Here is a 19790-nt window from a genome sequence, read left to right as displayed (position 1 = left end):
GCAAAGCAGAGCCTACTTATTAGCATTTTCTCCTGAGTACGCCACAACCCGTCGAGTGTCTCCGTTCTTTGAAAGAATGTTTTTAAAAAAATCTATAATCAAATATAGACTGACAAAAAACTTATTTGTGCATATATATATATATATATATATATATATATATATATATATATATATATATATATATATATATATATAGACTGAGGTAATTACATATAGGCGAGGGCTAGAATACAGTTTTTAAAGGTTTTTGAAACTGGAAGAATGTCAGTGTGACTGTGTTGTTTTTTGCTGTACTGTATGTGATATTTGATGGATGCTATAGTCTTCTGATGTGGTACAATTTGTACCAAGTCTGCTGGTATCGTTCCAGCTTGCTTTCACTGATGGTCAATTTGTCTCATTTAATTTCTTTCCTGTTCCTGTCCAACACTGACATTTCTTTTCTTCCACCTTCTTGTTCCTGTTCTCTATCTGCCCAAACATTCATCCTTGCCTCATTTTCTAATTTTTTACCTCTTAATTTTTTTTTCCCTTTTATTATTTTTGATTTTAATATGACTTCAACCTCTCCACATCCTTTCCCTTGTAATTTCATGTGATCTGTCTATGCGTTACTCCATTTCTCTGTCAATCTTTATCTCTTCCCGTCCTTTCTCTCTGTCTGCTTCAATGTTCTTCTGCTTATTTTACTGTGTCACTCTTGCATCATGTCACCTCATATCTTCCCTTTTTCTTCTTCATCCTCCTCCTTGTTCTTCTCTGTCCCTGTCCCGTCTCTCTTTCTCTCTTGTACTTCTCTTCTTTTGTCTCTCTCGTGTCACTCACAGAATTATTTCAAAGATGCCTGGAATATTTTTGACTGTGTGACAGTTCTGGGCAGCATTACAGACATCCTCGTTACTGAGCTTGGGGTAAGTACCAGGATTTGAGGCGTTCGTGTACAGATGTGTATGTTTGACAGTCCTGTATTGAGAAGTCAAACTTTAAACAAACATACTTGATATTATATCAGCAATTTTTTGTTGTTGTTGTTAAACAAGTATGACTGAAGTATTTGTTTAGTGAACTTCAGCATGTGTTTGTGGACTTCACATCTGCCACACCATCTAAAAAACATTAAGTAGACAAGACAAGGAGTAAGGAGAAAGCATGAGTTCGAGGCCACTGTTGAGCTGCTCAGTCATGCATGAGCATCTCTTGAAAGTCTTATATAATTGTCCCAGTTGGTGGGGTGGGAATGCAGCTAACCAGTGCTGAGCCACTGACAGGCAGGAAGGCAGGAAGCATGCTGATTATCTGTTGTGAGCCATAGACTCTCCAAACAGCCTTTTAGTTTATCATATTATCAGGGTGAAACTCATGCGGTCTGTAGGTGCATCAGTTTGCAGTTGCATCAGAAATCAGTTGATGTCTCGACAACTAAAGAGGTACCTGAAAACAATAACAGCGACAACAACAACATCATGGGCACATTGTTTTCAATAATGAATGAGTGCCCTAGATATGGTGTCCAGCATTACATTTGTGCTAAATATTGCACCAAATTGCTTTAAATGACACACACAGTATCAGCTAAACAAAATTAGTTTATTGAGGTTTTTTTAGCTTTTACGTTCAGATTGTGAAACAATATGATGTCACATATGTCTGAAACTGCTGAAATTGTGCATGAGTGCATATGTTATGTCTTGCATGTAACTAGGTACAGTGTCATTTCTGAAACATTTTTTTAGACAATTATTCCTAAAAATATTTTTGAACATGACATTGCTATTTTCAGATGCTGTGCAATTGCATATGTAGGCAATGCAAAGATGCGAGTGGCTGTGATTAGATATATATTGGGAATCTGAGACAAAGGCATTTAAACTGGAACAAAGAAAGCAGTACACCTGTAAAGAGACAGTATAAAATGTTTTTTTTTTTTTTTAAATATAAATTTACAAACAACAGGTAATCAGAGGTGTCATTAAAGCTAACGTTTAAAGGTTGGTACACTGACTTTTTGGTGAAAATTTTCTTTATATTTTGTTGGATCACGCCTTAAGAATTGCCTGTTGTTGCTTGAGGATTGAACAGATGGTATAATAGGAATACATAATCTATATTTATATGTAGCTGCTTATTGGATCACTTTAATTCAAAAATTATACCCAATAATGTCAGTCAGTTGTACAGTATTTGCAGATGTAACCAAGAATCAAGAGCCATGTAACAGTTACTACAACCAGGTGTTTCTTTTTTCTTTTTCTTCTTTCTTTTCATTTTTTTTTTTGCAAGAAGATACCAAATATTTTTTATTCTCGTGCTCTCTCTCTCTCTCTCTCTCTCTCACACACACACACACACACACACATGCAGCAATGGAATTTAAGCTGTAATTAAATGGAGCCTGCATGTGCTGCTACGTGTTACTTTTGAGCACTTCACATCTCAATCTGCAGTCTATAGATTTCTCTGCTCAAATATATACAGTTATAAGCCACATATTCAGTGTAATAAGAGTGGAAAATGGTAACCTAAAGAAATTCACCTACATTACATTGACCTTTGTTGGTCCTTGAACCACCCTCTGCTCTTATTTGACAGTGACATCATTACTGTATGTAACATGACTTTGGCAGTCAACCCTATCGGATGGTGTATGAGCTGCTGTTTTTGCTTACCTTGTATTTGGTACACATCTGCATGTATCTGTATTTTTTTATTCAAGATTTTATTCATTGGTCAAATTCTGCTAAATATTTCTGGGACAAATTGGTCCTTATATTAATATATTATCACGGGTATTTAGAATTCACAAATTTTTCTTTCATGCTGCCTTGATTCTTGGTTTGAGTATATGAATGTGTAAACTCTACAGACTCTGGCTTTTGTGCTAATTTCTCTTTGAATGACTGTTGATTTCTTTCTTGTTTTTATCTTTTCACATGCTTTCTTTAAATCGCCCTCAAACTTAACGACGATCTTCTGTAATCTACTTCGCCCAATCCCCTTCTCCCCTCAACACCTACTACTTGCTGTGATTCCATCCAATCAAAATGCACTATGATTCCTCTGTGTCCACCCATGACAACTGGCTTGGTCAATCTGACTGGTTGTTCTTCGTACCAACCAATAATCCAAAAATTTGCTACTATAAACCATAACTCTGCAACATCCACATGTAGATGGTTTGTAATTTTTTGGAGCTCTTATTTTACTGCATGTATCTCAGCTGCATCCCAGCCAATGCTTGACTATGAAATATGCATGCTTTGCTTGACTGCTTTAATACAATCACCCAGAACCCTCAACTCTTAAATTTCTGTTTGTTGTCTCTCATCTAGTCACTGTGTATCTATATGTGTGTGTGTGTGTGTATATCATTTACTTAATACTAATATTCAGTTTTTAAAGGGCTAGGTTCTATAAAGTAGAATAGATCACAAAATGTGTTCATTTAGGCATTCATTGAATATGTATTAAACACACACACACACACACACACACACACACACACACACACACACACACACACACACACACACACACACACACACACATATATAACAGTGACTGGGAGAGTGTTTCTAGTAACAATATAGTAAGTCTAAAGCTTTGCCTGTGGCAGAAAGAACATGTGACTCCCTCTTGCATGTGTTTGGCAGGAGCCTTTTTTTCCACAAAACACACACACACACACATGCGCGCACACACTTACACGCACACACACAGGCACACACACACACACACTCAGCAATGCAATTTCAGGTGTAATTAAATGGAGCCTGCATGTGCTGCCATGTGTTACTTTTGAGCACTTCGCATCTCAAACTGCAGTCTATAGATTTCTCTGCTCAAATATGTACAGTTATAAGCCACATATTCATAAGAGCGGAAAATGGCAACCTAAAGAAATTCACCTACATTACAGTGACCTTTGTTGGTCCACCCTCTCTGCTCTTATTTGACAGTGACATCACTAATATATGTCACATGACTTTGGCAGTGAGTCCTGTTGGATGGTGCATGAGCTGCCGTTTTTTGCTTGTCTTGCATTGGCCTTGTGTTTGGTGCGCATCTGCATGCTGTGGCTTGCTTCATTTGAGAAGTTGCATATTTTGCCGTCAGAGAATTAGTGCATTTGGTTGTCTTTCCAAGAAATGTCCTGAAGTCCCTGCACTTTAACTACTCACCAGTCCTACCACAGTTACTAAAAATATATATCCCAATTGGATGAAACTGGTTACATCTGGATGATTTCCTTTCCCCTGTGTTGTATTGTTTGGTTCTACCTTACTGGATATGAAAAGCTTGTTTGGAGCCTTGCTGATTTGAGTTTGGTTTGCTTTGACTTGTTTGGCTCCTCATTATTATATTTTTATTTGTATTGAGTTTGAATCTTTGTTAATTTTGGTTTGACTGTTTTTCTTCTTGTTTTTTAAATCTTTATCTGTAAGGAAAATTGTCTGCACACTTTGCAGTATAACTAACTACCCTTCCCTTCCCTTTCATTCCATTCCCAAATCCTCCCTCTTGCTCCCCTTTCATGATCCTTTATTTCCATTCCCTTTTTCTTGCCTTTTCCTTCTTCAACTTCCCATCTCGCTTTCTCTCTGGTTATACTGTGGCTGTATTGTAGAATAATTTCATCAACCTAAGTTTCCTAAGGCTGTTCAGAGCAGCTCGTCTCATCAAGCTGCTGAGACAGGGAGAAACCATCCGCATCTTGCTCTGGACCTTCGTTCAGTCTTTCAAGGTTTGGTTCCAATTATACAGCTTATTACCCTAAGAAATCACGTGCATTGATTTGTGTAAGAGTATATGTGAGTGTATTCACTGTATAGTAACCCAATTTTAACATTGTGTAAAAAGTAATAAAAAAGGAAATTCTGTTTAAATCCTATATAAAATTTTAAACAATATTGTCATTTTAAAATATATTGCTTATTTTGAATTGGCTGCCAGCAGGAAGAAGCTGGTTGCAGCACTGGTACCATTGTCATTCTTAAGCAAGACTTCCCTGAAAAGACTTGGAAGGATGGCAACACATTTCAATCCAAAGCTTGTATTTACACTATATGGACAAAAGCATTGGGTCACACTTCTTGATCTTTGAAATCGGGTGTTTTCAGTTGCTACAAGATTTGTGTAAAAGTCACCAATGACTCAATAACTGCAGAGTTCCAAACATCCTCTGACATTAACATCTGCACAAAAAGGGGGAACTTCACGGCATGAGTTTCAATTGTTGAACACCTCCTGAAGGTGACATAGTGGCCCAGTACTTTTGTCCATACAGAATATCATTCAGCATTAAAGAGGCCTTCACAGATGAGCAAGTTACTTATACCATATGCACTAATGCACCCCTACATCATCACAGATGCTAAATGATAGTGATTTATTAGATACACAGGAGCCGAGAGAGGGCAGAGGGCTTTATAAAGTGTTTGAGTTGCATTGGTGGAAGTGGTAACAAAACGTCATGTAGGGATTTCCAGAAGATCACTAGAAGCAGATAGACAGATAGACAGACAGACAGACAGACAGACAGACAGACAGAGAGACAGACAGATAGATGCCAAATCAGGCTTCAGATTATTAGTTGACTATTATTGCATCTCTCCACAGGCATTGCCTTATGTCTGCCTCCTCATTGCCATGCTGTTTTTCATCTACGCCATCATTGGGATGCAGGTGGGTGAGAACCTCAACCTAAAGCTTTTATACAGTGCTGCTGAGAAGCATTAAATATTTTTTATAGTATAATTATAATGAGGAGGAGGACATGATACTGAAGGTGAATGAATGATGATAATGGCTGTAAGCATTTTGAGTATGATAGCAAGAAGAGGAACTTTTTTTTTTTGTTAAATGTAGCAATCATGTTTGTTTCTTAGTCTCAGATTGTTATGTAGATTCTTTATCTCTGTATGATTTTGTGCCAAAAAAAAAAAGACTAAAAATGTAGTGATTAACAACCGTTATCTGTTGCTTCAATGTTAACAGTGTCATTGTGTTTGACAGCTGTTTGGGAATATTGCAATTGAAGAAGAAGATGACGAGAGTGCCATCAACCAGCACAACAACTTCAGGACCTTTGTACAGGCTCTGATGCTGCTCTTTAGGTGCTTTATGGGCATATATATATGTATCTATATATGTGACTTTGTACAGTACTGTATATTATACATTTTCATGCATGCTCCAGTCTACCCTTTTATAAACTGATCTCATAAATAAAGGTTTAGTTTTCAGTATGAGCTTTGGAAACACATAATAGGTAAACTTTACACTCATTCAGTTCTGCACAAGTCAAATAATCTTTTTGCATGTTTGAAGGAGTGCAACAGGAGAGGCATGGCACGAGATCATGTTGGCGTGTCTTGGGGGTAAGAAATGTGACCCAGACTCAGGGAATACAGACCCAGAATGTGGCAGCCAGGTTGCCTACCTCTACTTTGTGTCCTTCATCTTCTTCTGTTCATTCTTGGTGAGCACTCAGGTTATCCCAGTTACAGCTGAAGTAAAGCATAACACAACACAACACAGCATATAACATTACATATAACACAACATATTTTGTGGTGGAATGCAACTACGACAGATTCAGATTATATAAAATTGTATTAACTGCATCTGGAGCTACATTTTTTTTTGTAGAAGAAGAAGCTGGGGACTGCTGTATAAACATCTGTTTAGCTATGGCCTTGTTGAGTATAAAGTTAAAGTAGTTTAGCGTAAGCTAATTAAGGAAATCGGTAATTCACAGTTATTAAACTGATGATTTTGTGAAATCGGTGGCTATTTGTAAGTACAGATCTTTAACTTTTCTACCTGTGTGTTTGTGCGCATGCATGTGTAGATGCTGAATCTGTTTGTAGCTGTCATCATGGACAACTTTGAGTACCTGACTAGAGATTCATCCATACTAGGACCTCACCATTTGGATGAGTATGTCAGGATATGGGCGGAGTATGATCCTGCTGCCTGGTGAGTGATGCAATGACCACAATCGGGTGTAAATAGACACAAACACAAAGAAACACGTCTGTAACTCTTTTTTTACACACACAGAAATACTTGCTCATATAGTCATAAAAGTGTACTGTTAGAGGTTGTACATAAAACCAGAAAAGCACTATTTACAACCTGCTAATTACACATAGCAAATTCTTTAATGCATCTTTTTCTCTATTTTAATAAGCTTTCCCGCACAGAGAGAGACCCAAGAAGTTAAAGCAGCTACTTCTCCACAATTTTGTGATTTTTTTTTTTTTTTTTTTTGTGTGTGTGTGTGTGTGTGTGTGAAGATTTTTGTTTTTAAGTGATGCGATGAAAAATGGCATTGAACACGCCCAAGTGTCAGTTTTTTAAAACAAAGTAATTTTCTAGAGAAACAGCTGCAAGGGGGCTGTAACGGATCTGAGCATAACCTCATCAGGCATCTGGTTATCTCTCTCACACCGTACAACCCCTCCCTCTCCTTCCTCCCCTTTTCTGTAAACTCCCTTCACCCCTTCCCTAACCCTCTCCCTCTCCCTCACCTGGAATCGGTATACTGCCAAAAACTTAACGAGGCAACGTCTACACTCCAAACTAAAGCTTCCCTGTAGTCCAAAATGTATTTTGTAGACATGCTAAGTTTCCTGGTATCTGTATTCCAGTGCCTGTGTTTTGCCCTCATGCCGTCCTATAGAATGCACTGCTATAAATAGGAAAATACAAATATATGAGGAGAAGTGGAAGGGTAGCCAAAGTTAAGGGAAATATCATTTGTTTTCAAACCCCTGGTGTGCACAGTTGATAAATCAAAAGAGAATTATTTTGCACAGTTGTGATAGCATTGCCTTTCTTGAAACTAACATGCTACTTTTTAGCCCTGACTGTTAAACGGACAGGGAATAGAGGACAGGAAACAAAAACACATGGCTGACACTGAACACGTATATTTAAGAGGGAGGAGAGCTGTACACCACAAGCAGGAGTTAAGCAATTAGCTCTTTAGCAAGTGCGTGCTTTTCTTGTCTGTTTGCAATTCCTTAGATTGTATTGTGCACACATCCAGCTGAGGGGGAAGGAAAGGGCGGTCAAATTGGAGAAGAGAAATCATAGAAAAAAATCTATAATAAGGAGGGATTGATGCAGTGCTTAGGACAACTTCAAACCAAACGTGCCATTCAGTGATTTTTTTATTTTTCATTTTTATTATTTGTGTGTGCATGTAAGGTTTGTACAGGTGCATTCGAGTGATGTCGTAAGAGTCTTACAGTTTTACAGTTTTTATATATTGTAAAGTATTTCCAGATACTGTGTTCTTGTCAATCTTGTACTCTTCCTCCCAATGTCCTCTCTTCTTTCTCGATGTGTATGCCTGTGTGTGTGCGTGTGTGTGTGTGTGTGTGTGTGTGTGTGTGTGTGTGTGCGTGTGTGTGTGTGTGTGCGTGTGCGCGCGTGTGTGTATTTCCTGTCTGTATGGGTGTGTTTGTTAACTCCCCTGTATTCTTCTTGCAGCGGGCGCATACATTATAAGGACATGTACAGTTTATTACGAGTTATCGACCCGCCTCTTGGCTTAGGCAAGAAATGCCCCCATAGGGTGGCCTGCAAGGTTTGACTTCCATTCAAACAAAACCTCTTAAACCACACTTGCTAGCCACAGCATCCAGGAATGGAGTGAATGCTGCTTTGTTTTCTTTTTTTCATTTCAACTTTACAACTTTGTTTCCACCATTATCGACTTGCATTCTGAACTGCTGAGAGAATGTGCGGGACAATGCAGACACCCAGATAAGCATGTGGAAATGCATTAACTGAAATGGGGGAGGGGGAAATTCACATTCAGGTGTTTTATCTCATTGTAAAAAAGAATCATTTCTTTTTTTAAATTTATGAGTTGTTTTTTTTTTGTGTTTGTTTTTTTTCGTCTTTTGCTTGCTGTGGAGACATGGCTATAATGTAGCAAGCTACGGTCACCCACTGTAGTGTTGCATTGTTCTTGGTTTTTGGGGGGTTGGGGGAACGACAGAAACTGCATTGACACTTCTTCCCTCACTCCTTCCTCTTCCTTCCCTCTCCTGTCTGAGCAGGAGCAGCTCGATGCCCGCTGTCAGGCTCTGCCTGCTCTGTGCTTGCACAGAATTATCTTCTGATACTACAAGAGGATATTTACTGCTTAAATTCTTCCTCTTGCACACCTCCCTATCCACTGTCATTTACACTGTTTTCTGATATGACAACCTGTTAGAGAGTACTGTTGCTCAAAGAAAAGCCACACAGCCACAGTCTCTCCAAATCATCCCAATAACCTTGTCTCTCTGTTGTGTGTTTTTTTGTTTTTTTTTAAACATTGTTTCGGTCATTTCTCTCTCTCTATCTTTCTCTATAATTTTTTTCTGCTGCTCTTTCACTCTCCCTCCCTTCTCTTTCTCCCTCTTGGAATATCTGCATCTCTCTCTTTCTTGTTAACGGGGTGGTGGCATGATGCAGTGGCAGGATCAGTTGCAGGGAAATGTATGACATGCTGAGGCACATGAGTCCTCCACTAGGCCTCGGGAAGAGGTGTCCAGCTCGGGTGGCCTACAAGGTCAGAAAGGCCCCCATCTTCACCCAAGTCTTCTATGGGTGATGTGGGTTTTTTGGGGGGGATGGGAGGATCTCAGTTAACAGTTATTTAAACTATCAACGTGGTGTAAACTTTTAGTGTCATTGTTTCTTTGGTTCTGTTCCTGTTTCTTTTTGTGGAAAGTGGGGGTGGGCTGGTCGGTGTTGTGACGTTGTGTGGTGATGTGGGACTTGTGGGTGGAGGTAGGAAGATGGTTAGGTTGAAGGGTTTAGGCGGGGTTGTGTATCCACAGGAGGGGATGACAAAGAGGGACCTTCTCAGCTCGTTTGCACCGTGTACAGTGGATGGAGCAGCTCACTTACACAAAAACACAAAAGGCACGCACATCATGATCAGTCCTGTTATTAAGTGCATTGATCAGTGCTGTATGAAAACATTAAAATACCTATTAAGCAGACAACCTTTTCACACATGTGAACACTGTTAAATACAAACACTTACACAGAAGCATGCGTGTGCAGCAGGGCTTGGAAGGTCCAGCAGACTTATGTCCTCTGACTCGTTCTATCCTGTGGATGAGGTAGATGCATACACTGAAACACACAGAATTAGGTCACATCAACCTACACAGATATTTTCTGTTACTTCTCATGGTAGAGAGAGCAGAAGGGCTTGTGTCAGTGATGTGTTTTCCTCAGAGAGCCTTTGGTTGCCATACAGAAGCAGTTCTTTTTCTGTCACCCTTCATGTAGCAGCTCCAAGCCCCCAAGCAGCCTTTTCTATCTGCAAGTCCAATCTTCTCTTTGTCCTTTGGTTCTGTCGTCAATGCAGTTCTATTCTGTTTCCAGCCCCCCCACATCTTTGCATATTGCTCCCTTCTCCACACATACATACACTCTCTCACCTTCTTTTCTGCATGGCCGATAACCACCACTACCACCACATCGCTCCTTCACATGTCCTTCAATTACAATACAGACACAAAGAATATTATATAAACAGTTAGAATAAAAATATACTGAATAATAATAACACATTTACCTTTATGTTCCTGTAACTCCTCTTGTGAACAGGTTAAAACACACACACACACACACATATTTATATATATAATTTGCAGACCACTGTTAGCCTCAGGAGACAGAAAGCCTCACAGCTTGTAAGCACAGATGATCACTCCATTGCTAGCCATCACTTTTTCCACCTCCCACTTCTTTTCCAGTAGAGCTGGGGCAAATAGTACTGAGATTTTACATGATTTAAAGTTGCATATGAATGCAATTTATAATATATTGGTCTTCCCTGTATGGAAATTATTATCCTCATTTATTTGATTACATACAAATGAGTAATGATTGCTAACTTTGTGATCTAAAATGTGCTACTTGACCCAAGCTTTTCAACTCTGTTTTTCAGATGATCATTTTATGTTTAACCCCTGCCTGTCAGCATCCATCCCCGTTCTTTTTAATTTGTGTCATTAAATATTTTCTAACGATGAGCCTCCTTCCTGAAATGAAAAAAAATAAAATAAAATAATGTGTCCTTAGTACGTGTGCTCAGCAACTTGACATGCTTTTAATGCATGGTTTAACAACTTCATCGTCTCTTTGGGAAATATTACTGGAGCAATGATCCCGAACTCAGCATCTGTCTCAGTTTGATTATGAGAGAAATCCAAATCTTAACTATGACCTTTCAGCAGTCCTGACCCTTCTAGCTCTGCTGCCTTTAACCCTCAATCTTTTCTGTCCTGAAGAGAGACAGCACAGCCTTTCAGGCAGGACTGCTTGCCTTTTTTTTTTTTTTTCCTTTTACAGACACAGCCAACTAAGTATGGCAGTGATTGTTTTTTTTTTGTTTTGTTTTCTCCTTTTTTCATTGCATTGTTTTGACTTTTGTTTTTCTATTTTCGGTCACTTTTTGTCTTTGTGCTCCAGCTCATAACCTATTGATTTTTCTTTCTCTATCATGTCTTTCCCTTAAGCCTTCCCTTTCAGTTCTTATTATATCTGTTTTCTGGCAGAAGACATATTTTGCTTCACCTCATATTTCCTACACACGCCTGGATTATGTTCACCTGAAAAATCATTACGCATCTTAGCACCAGAACAGCGCTTCCATGGTGGGCTTTTTTTTTTTTGTTGTTGTTGTTGTTTGTTCTTTTCCTCTTTTTCCACAGAACGCTGCTCTCTCTCACCTATTAACCCTTCAAGTCTATACCCATTTTTCACACATTTGACATCAGAAAATGTCAGCGTAGCCCCATTGTCTACTATTTTTCTCGGTGCCTCCGATGACAGCCACATTAAAGCAACTCACAAACTCATTTTAATGTCGCCAACAGAGGATGCTTTCTGTGTACAGCTGCACAGCTGCTTGTCCTGTGAGGCATATTGTGCCTGCATTGCATGCTGCATGGGGGTGGGATGTGCAAGAAGGATTTGGGGGAAAGGCGGATTAAAGGAGAGACATTTTTGGAATGTTGGGGGGGGGCATGGCACGCTGCATGTCTGGGATGTCGCCGGGTTGTTTGTCTGTTGTCACCAAACATGCATGAACGTCACTCAGTGAATTGTTGTTGTTGTTTCATGTGTCTCTATTACTAACCAACAAGACCCACAAAGGATAAAACCAATAAACGAAAACCATTGCGTTCCTCTTTCTTAGACCAGTCCCTCGGTTGGCTTATTGGTTTATCATCCGGTCTCTGTTGTTTTTGACTGTGAACCTCCAAAGCACTAGGGGGAGCTCTGGATAATAGTAACTGCTGCTCAGCCTTTCCTTCTGTTTCTTCATTGAGAACATGTTCAGCAACTCTGTGAGGTATTTTAAATGTCAAGAAGTGCACACCAAAAAAAAAGAAAAAAAAGAAAATGGGCAGTTATGAAGCAAATGAAATGTGATTCAAAGTAAAGATCTGAAAAATGATCAATTTGCTACTTTGAGGTTCTTTTGTCTCACAAAGCAAACTGAAATTTGGGAATAATTATGACACTGTTGCCACTTCAGCCCTCATGATCAAGTATGCCAAATTTGACACAGTCTGAGCCATTTTAGGCAGATAGACAGATTCAGGGCCTGCTGCAGATGCTATGCACAGCTCCTTCAACTTCAGAGCCCGCCCCTCTTCCCTTCTCCCCATTCTCCTTCCCTGCAACAAGCTCAGAGCCCTTCCCCCTTTTCACCTGGAGGTTCCACATACACCCCACCTACTCCTCAGTGTTCTTACTGGCTGACTGGCTTCCTCGCAGAGATTGCTCCGTATGGATCTGCCTGTGGCCGATGACAACACGGTCCACTTCAACTCCACCCTCATGGCTTTGATCCGCACAGCGCTGGACATAAAGATTGCCAAGGGTACGGACGGTTTGAAATACGCTATATCCACTTTTTCAGATTACTACATACTTTCTTCTCTGTCTCTTTCGTGAATAGCATGTTGCTAGATCTAGTATGAGGCTGAAGGTGAGACTGAATGTAGAATGAAAACATCTCTTCAGCTTACAAAGTTGATTGCTTGTGTTTTAGTGCAGTTGTGATTTTATCCTTATTACATGACTAATAAAAAACTTTTTTTCTGTTTGTCTGTTTCCATGTTTGTATGTCATTTGTCTTTTGCCTTTTTTCCTTTCAATCTGAATGGCTACAAATAATGTGTTGTTTTGTGTGTATGGGTAAACTTTTTTAATGTACATTTTTGTGTGTTTTGTGTTCATTTGTGTCCACATACTTGGGCGTGGATGTCCATACATCTGTGTGTGTATCTGCATGTGTGCGCATGTTTATTATGAATATGTCTAGGTGGTATTGACAAGCACCAGATGGACGCAGAACTAAGGAAAGAGATGATGGCAATCTGGCCCAACCTCTCCCAGAAACATCTGGATTTGCTGGTGACACCACACAAGTGTAAGTGACAAGAGTTTGGGTGCAGCACAGCAGTGTGGTTTTCTCCAACCACCTCATGCCACCCAATGCTCCACTGTTATTTCTCTTCACGCCACCTGAGGTCCGCTTCTCTCTACTGGTCTTTTTTCACTGCTGCACCCTCTGAATCGGCCGGCACACCTGTGTCACACACCTACACCCAGATCCTTTAATTCTGTGCAAGTGAACATGAAGAAACAGAAGCACTGAAACTGGCTGCATGGTAGACACAAAACAGCTATGTGCACCCACACAATAGTGCGATATCTTGAAGTGGAAATCAATGAAACTGACTGAGGCTGAACTACACAAGGACACCACCTCTTTACTGAAAAAAAGAAAAAAAAATCCACCACCACTGAAGCTACCCGAAACATCCAAAGGGTGGCAGTGCAGTACTACAGTCCCATGCAATCATCATACATTACACTCCTCCTCTAATCCCCAATAACTTAAAGCAGTGAGAAAAAGACCCCCCAAAAAAAACTAAATGAGAAAAATTACAATACCTTTTATACAACACTGGTTCAAAGGTTCAGTCTTGTTTTGGATGGCAGTGCTCGGCTTGTTTGGGGCTGACTCTTCCATATATCTTTGGGGAATGAGCGGATCAAAAACTGTCCTGTCCTGATCCTTTCAAGTAGTTCTACATGCAAGTGATGAGTCCAGGTCTGCCATCAGGTTTTTCGTTTAAATTATGAAATTTTTTTTGTTAAGCACTAAGTTTCCCCAAAATCCCCATGTCACCTTGATGAGTCTCTTTTCTTGTTGCTTCCTCAGCTGTTTCGGCTAGACTTGGCTGAAGTAGGTCCACGAAAGAAACTGCTGTCAGCTAACAGACTGTAAAGGTGTCCCTGTTTATGCTGCATTGATACCGAAGTCTGTTGAGTCTCCAAGTCTTCTGACACCTGCCTCATCAGAACAGTTTCCATTCTTTCACAAGTGCTTGTAGCAAGCGGTCTGTATGCCTAGGTGCTTGGTTTTATACACCTGTGGCTGTGGAAGTGATTGGACCACCTGAATTCAATGATTTGGATGATTGAGTGAATACTTTTGGCAATATAGTGTATGTGATTTAGTCAGCCTGTCTGGACTCTTTTGTTGCGTTTCACATATCAGACCTGCAGGAGTGAGGCAAAAGAGTCATTTTCTTCATCTGTGGCTCTGCTTCCCGTTTCAAAAGAGGATTTCTGAAAAGTGCATCTGCATTTTTATTGTTTAATGACTGAATACTGTCATAGTTGGATGCCATCAGTATGCGTGTCCAATGCTGCTTTCTCAAAGCAGCCAAAGTGGGGATGGCTGGCCCTGGGCCCAGGACTGCCAAGAGTACTCACTAATCATTAATGACGGTAAACATCCTCCTGTAATAATATTTGTGAAACTCCTTTGCAAAATGACTGTACTGTACTGTGTACTTTCTTACGCATGAGTGTATTGACTCTCTGCCTCGCTCATGACGTAAATCCAGCTGACTTTTCCTCACATTTCTCCGTGAAATGAGAAATGACAGTGAGAACCTCTGATTATTCACTGCAGACTAGCTGCAGTGACTTCCTGCTGTCATTGTTCTTTCTCAGTTGCTTTGCTCCTTGTTATTTTTAAGGCAGCCTCAAATTCAAATGTACACTTGCGGGACTTTGTACACATGCTCCAATTCCTGGTTCATGCAGGGGATGCAACACAGTGCACAGATTTCTCATGCACAGCCCATAATAGTTCAGCAGCCCCGAGAAAAAAATTAGTTACGAAATTTTGGTGGAACAGGGTCACGAGACTGAAGCTGCCCCCTGTGTCCAACAGGTGGCGGTAAAGTATTTATTTGCAATCCCGATACAATATGAATACCATTACTGTTTTTCCTTACACTTAGAAAAGCAAGATTCAACAGTATTGATCAAGCACCAATCCTCAACTTCAGCACTTCTCCCACTTTTTGTGCCTGAGATCAGAGGGTGCTCTGCTATAGATAAACCTTCTGTGGATGTCTTTTCACTCCAGGGCAGTCAGCTCTATAGACCAGATCTAGATTTCTTAAATTTTTTTAAAACATTAATTATATTGAGGGTAAAACACAGACAGGTGCCAAAGTATAAAACAGGAGTTACTATAGTTCTGTGATGCTTTGCTATGATTCATTTATTGTCATAGATTGTATTTTTATTTTTATTTTTTTGAAGAGACTAAATTTTGTTTGAGTTTTATCATTCTGATAAAGCATAAACTATATCAGAATGAGAGTCTTTAATTACAGAGTTTTACTTGTGACTAATGTAAATGCAATATAGAGTTAAATAAGGTTTTTAAGCAGTCTGGCAGTGAAAAGACTATTTGCTTTATGTTCATGTGTGGGTGAGCATGCAAGTGCTTCCATTCCTCACTCAGGGACCATGGCAAAGAGTCGGATCCTGCAGGGTAACCTGTCATTCTCTCTGCAGCGACCGACCTGACAGTGGGGAAAATCTACGCCGCCATGATGATCATGGAGTACTACCGGCAGAGCAAGATCAAACGTTCGCAGGCTCTTCGTGATGAGCAGGTACTGCCTGTCTCGAGTGAAGTAACACTCTACCTGCATCCAACCCTTTAAAATTAAAGGCAGACTGACGTGCCGAGATCAGGGCCACAGGTCTGTAACTTCATTTATACAAAGCCGGGCTGTGACAGCATCCGTTCAGAATAAGGGAGAGTCTCCATTCAATTATCTGTAAAGGCATACAGAATAACTAAAGGTGATGCTCAAAAACAGTGCTGCTACCTTTTGGGCAATGTTTATTACACTAACACTGAAATTTTGAAGGAAAAGCATACTGTTTTCCACCTTTTTTTCATAGTAAACTAAAATGTTGTCACAGTCCCAAAGGTGCCCATGCCTGAACTTCATGGGAATCTTCACAGTGCTGAGCTTATGTCTTTCCTATATCAACTGCTTGTAACAATACTGTACCTTCTAACTCCCTGCTACCCATGCTTGTAACCTTGGACAGGTATAGACCACCCTTTACAATAATTTTTTTAACACTCTACTGTTTGGGATCACAAGATATGTTATCAATACTGAAATTTTGGGGTTCTTAACATTATTACGTAGCCATGATATATTTGCTTGCTATTAAAATATTGTCATTGCACGTGTTATGTATTATGAGATACTTCTGATGATACAGTAATCAGCAAACTTTTCTCCTGCCTTCACTATTCTCAGCAATGCTCCACATCCACACATTTCTCTCATACATGCTGTGTATCATGTAGGCTGCTGTGTGACTTCACTGGGGCGCTGATTACTGTATATTCAAGAAACAGAGAGAGAGAGAGAGATAGGCTCGTCATTAGGTCAGATTGCATCACACGAGTTTTAAATGTGCTTTACTTTTTGTACTTTATGTAGTCTGTGCAAACTAAATGGGGTGTTTGCCGCAGGATTTTCCCAGAACTCTCGTTTATCTTATCAAACTATGAAAGGTGGTTATTAGGCAGTTGTTGCAACTTCTTCAATAGCTGACTGATAGCAAGCGTAGCAATTCTTATTCGACTCGTCCCATCATCTATTTTACCTGCTTGTCCCCTCTTTGAGCTTCTTTTCTGTAATCTCCTCTGTCATCTTTTGAATGGGGCCCTTTTTTTATTGGGTTTCTTCTGTTTGTTTGTTTTTTTCTCGCCCATTAAATTTAAGTCTGTTAAAACATCAGATGACATGTTCATCAGATGAAACCCCAATAATCCGATCGTTCTCTTTAGCAAGTGCGGTGGTTGAGTCTCGCTTCTTTACTGAGTGTCTTTTGCTTCGGTCCAGGAATGAATTCTGAGTCCACTCATCGCTCTTCTTCTGCTCGCTGCTGGGCATTCGTTGCTCTTCCATTCATTCCTTTTCCATTATCCTGTTTGCCTGGCCTCGCTTCAGCCGACAGCCCCCTTTCTCTCTTCATGCTCTGCCCTTGTTCCCCCCTCCCATTTCCCTGTCAGTCTGCCTGATAGCTGGCGACGGCCATGTTGTATATCTCACACAGAATCGAACGCCATTACTATTTCAGCGCGTGGAGCCACCTACCCCCGCCCAGGATGGGGGTCCGGGACTTAACAATGCCCTACCTCCACCTGAGATGACAGAGACTACCAACAGCCTGTGAGTTAGATGCTTCTGGCATTTTTCACTCTGCAAGAGGTGGTTTGTTGAAGAAAGCCATACCCTTCACTTGTTTACGTGTGTGTGTTTTTGTGTGTCATAGGCCGGTGGAGGGAGGTGTCCCGGAAAGCCAGTCATGGGTGACGGCTCGCGCTCAGGAAATGTCTCAGAAGGTTGGCAGCTGGAGCCCTGAGGGACACCCTGTGGATGGCTTGGGAAGCATGACCAACTCTCAGGTAAAAAGCTCATGCACACACACACACACACACACACACACACACACACACACACACACACACACACACACACACACACACACACACACACCTGGGATAACACGACTAGCTGCCCACAGGCCATACAGATAATAGTTATTTGATGTCATACCAAATAAACTCCCAAAGATCAATTGATGGAAGTTAGGTGGTCAAATTTAGACTGTTCAGGTTTGGAATTCCATATCCACAGTCAGCAGTATCCCACCTATTCAAAATACCTGTATTTGATACAGATTACATAAAATCAGGGCAGCTTCATTATAGCTGAGGTTGCAATATGGTGACCTGTTGCTGATAAGTTTGTTATATTTTTTCCAGTACTGTCAGTATTATGAATACTTTCTTATTGTTCTGGTGTATAAACTGGTACAAATGCTACATATTAAAGAAGTTCAGAGCTCAGATTGGATCACCCTTACTGCATTGTTGCCTTTAAAATTCCTGTTCAAGAGGTTACTCTTATTTCCTGCAGTTCCTCTTACTTGGATTCTTCAGTTGTCACAAACATGGCTTTAACATTTCTTTGATTAGCTCCATCTCTCAAACCTGTTTCTATGTGTTTTTTTTTTTTCTTTTAATCTTAGTGAAGTTTTCCTTAGCTATGTATTTCTGCATCTCATTTTGAAGTCTTTCTTGCCTCTGTCCTCAGATTGGTTCATGTTTCTGTTTTCATGCTGTTAAACATTTCTGCTTGTAGACCTCGTGTGGGGAGGGGTTGGAGCTGGCAGGTGTGTGCATCTGTCAGCCCTCTTATCATAACCACTTGTCCACAACACTCAACAGAGATCTAAAGAAATGTAAACTTGGTCACTCGAGTGACAACCCGACAGTTAACGGATATTGAAAGCTTTAACGGTCTCCGATTGTGGCTAGCTCAGATTCAGCTGAAACTCTTGCGATATACTCCAAACAAAATCAAATTTTGCATATTTGCTACTTAAATTTGCATGTTTGTGACCCAAAACAGCAAGCTGGATTTTTGATAACTGCAGTGTTTGTGGAAGCTCACCTGCCAATGCAGTTGTCATTTTTACATAACCTCATTTACTGCCCACAATGCACCAGGACCCGCACCTGGCCAACATTATCATCTGATCAGTTTTGGGTTTTTTTGTTTGTTTTTTCCTCATGCTCCTTTTGGCTGCATGTGGATTTCCTCCCAAGAATCCATTCCCACTGTGACTCACAAGCTCCTCCATCTGGCATTAAGTGCCACTGAACAAAAAGGGAAAAAAAAAAAAAAAAAAACTTCTGCTGGCATTTGTTGCAGCTGAAGTGTCAGCAGCATATGCAAACACAAAATTGGATTTTGGTTGGAGTATAGAGGTGGTTTATTAAAGATCTGAACACACAATTTCCTTTTTTTGTGCTGTTGTTGTACAGTTTAAAACAAAAACAACAATTAAAGACCAGGTTATCCAATTGGTTAGATTATCCTCTGGGACCTTCAGTTTTCTGCTCTCTTTGGATAACAAACCTTTCCACCAATAGCCTCCCTCCCCCACTCCCTATTAGTTTTCATGGCAGCCAATCACACCACCTCCTGCTCTCCTGCTCTGTTTTCAGACGGTAGAGATGAGAGAGATGGGGCAGGATGGTTACTCGGATACTGAGCACTTTCCACCAATGGAAGGCCACGGCAGGGCCGCTTCCATGCCCCGCCTCCCAGGCGACAACCAAGTGAGCAGCATTCTCACCTTTCCACTGTCCGTTTTCCCTCATTGTGTCTGCTCCTTATCTCCGCTTGTTTGGAACGACGACATTTGCAAAGGTCTGACTCGTTGCTTGCGGATTTGTTGCTGCGGCCTCGTGAATCCAGAGTGGCGAACGTTTTAGGACGAGGCCGCAAATGACCTAACTTTTACAATCACTGGTTACATTTTACGTCGGGTGACATGATCAC

General features: G+C 40.4%; 1 protein-coding gene across 1 annotated transcript in view; it reads left to right on the top strand.

Moving 5' to 3' along the window:
• The window catches only part of cacna1aa (calcium channel, voltage-dependent, P/Q type, alpha 1A subunit, a), a 67102-nt gene that overhangs the window by 40809 nt on the left and 6503 nt on the right, over window positions 1-19790 (top strand). Inside the window, exons 33-46 of the mRNA XM_030735635.1 lie at window positions 831-914; window positions 2083-2085; window positions 4628-4744; window positions 5620-5685; window positions 6016-6116; window positions 6331-6481; window positions 6854-6981; window positions 8503-8599; window positions 12808-12913; window positions 13358-13465; window positions 15922-16022; window positions 17494-17609; window positions 17713-17845; window positions 19454-19567. Coding sequence (XP_030591495.1) covers window positions 831-914; window positions 2083-2085; window positions 4628-4744; window positions 5620-5685; window positions 6016-6116; window positions 6331-6481; window positions 6854-6981; window positions 8503-8599; window positions 12808-12913; window positions 13358-13465; window positions 15922-16022; window positions 17494-17609; window positions 17713-17845; window positions 19454-19567 — 1425 coding nt within the window. The remainder of the gene's footprint in view (window positions 1-830; window positions 915-2082; window positions 2086-4627; window positions 4745-5619; window positions 5686-6015; window positions 6117-6330; window positions 6482-6853; window positions 6982-8502; window positions 8600-12807; window positions 12914-13357; window positions 13466-15921; window positions 16023-17493; window positions 17610-17712; window positions 17846-19453; window positions 19568-19790) is intronic.

This window comes from Archocentrus centrarchus, chromosome 8 (genome assembly GCF_007364275.1).
Source record: "Archocentrus centrarchus isolate MPI-CPG fArcCen1 chromosome 8, fArcCen1, whole genome shotgun sequence".
NCBI lineage: Eukaryota > Metazoa > Chordata > Actinopteri > Cichliformes > Cichlidae > Archocentrus > Archocentrus centrarchus.
Note: the sequence above shows the minus strand (reverse complement) of the source record. Positions and strands in the feature narration are given on the sequence as shown.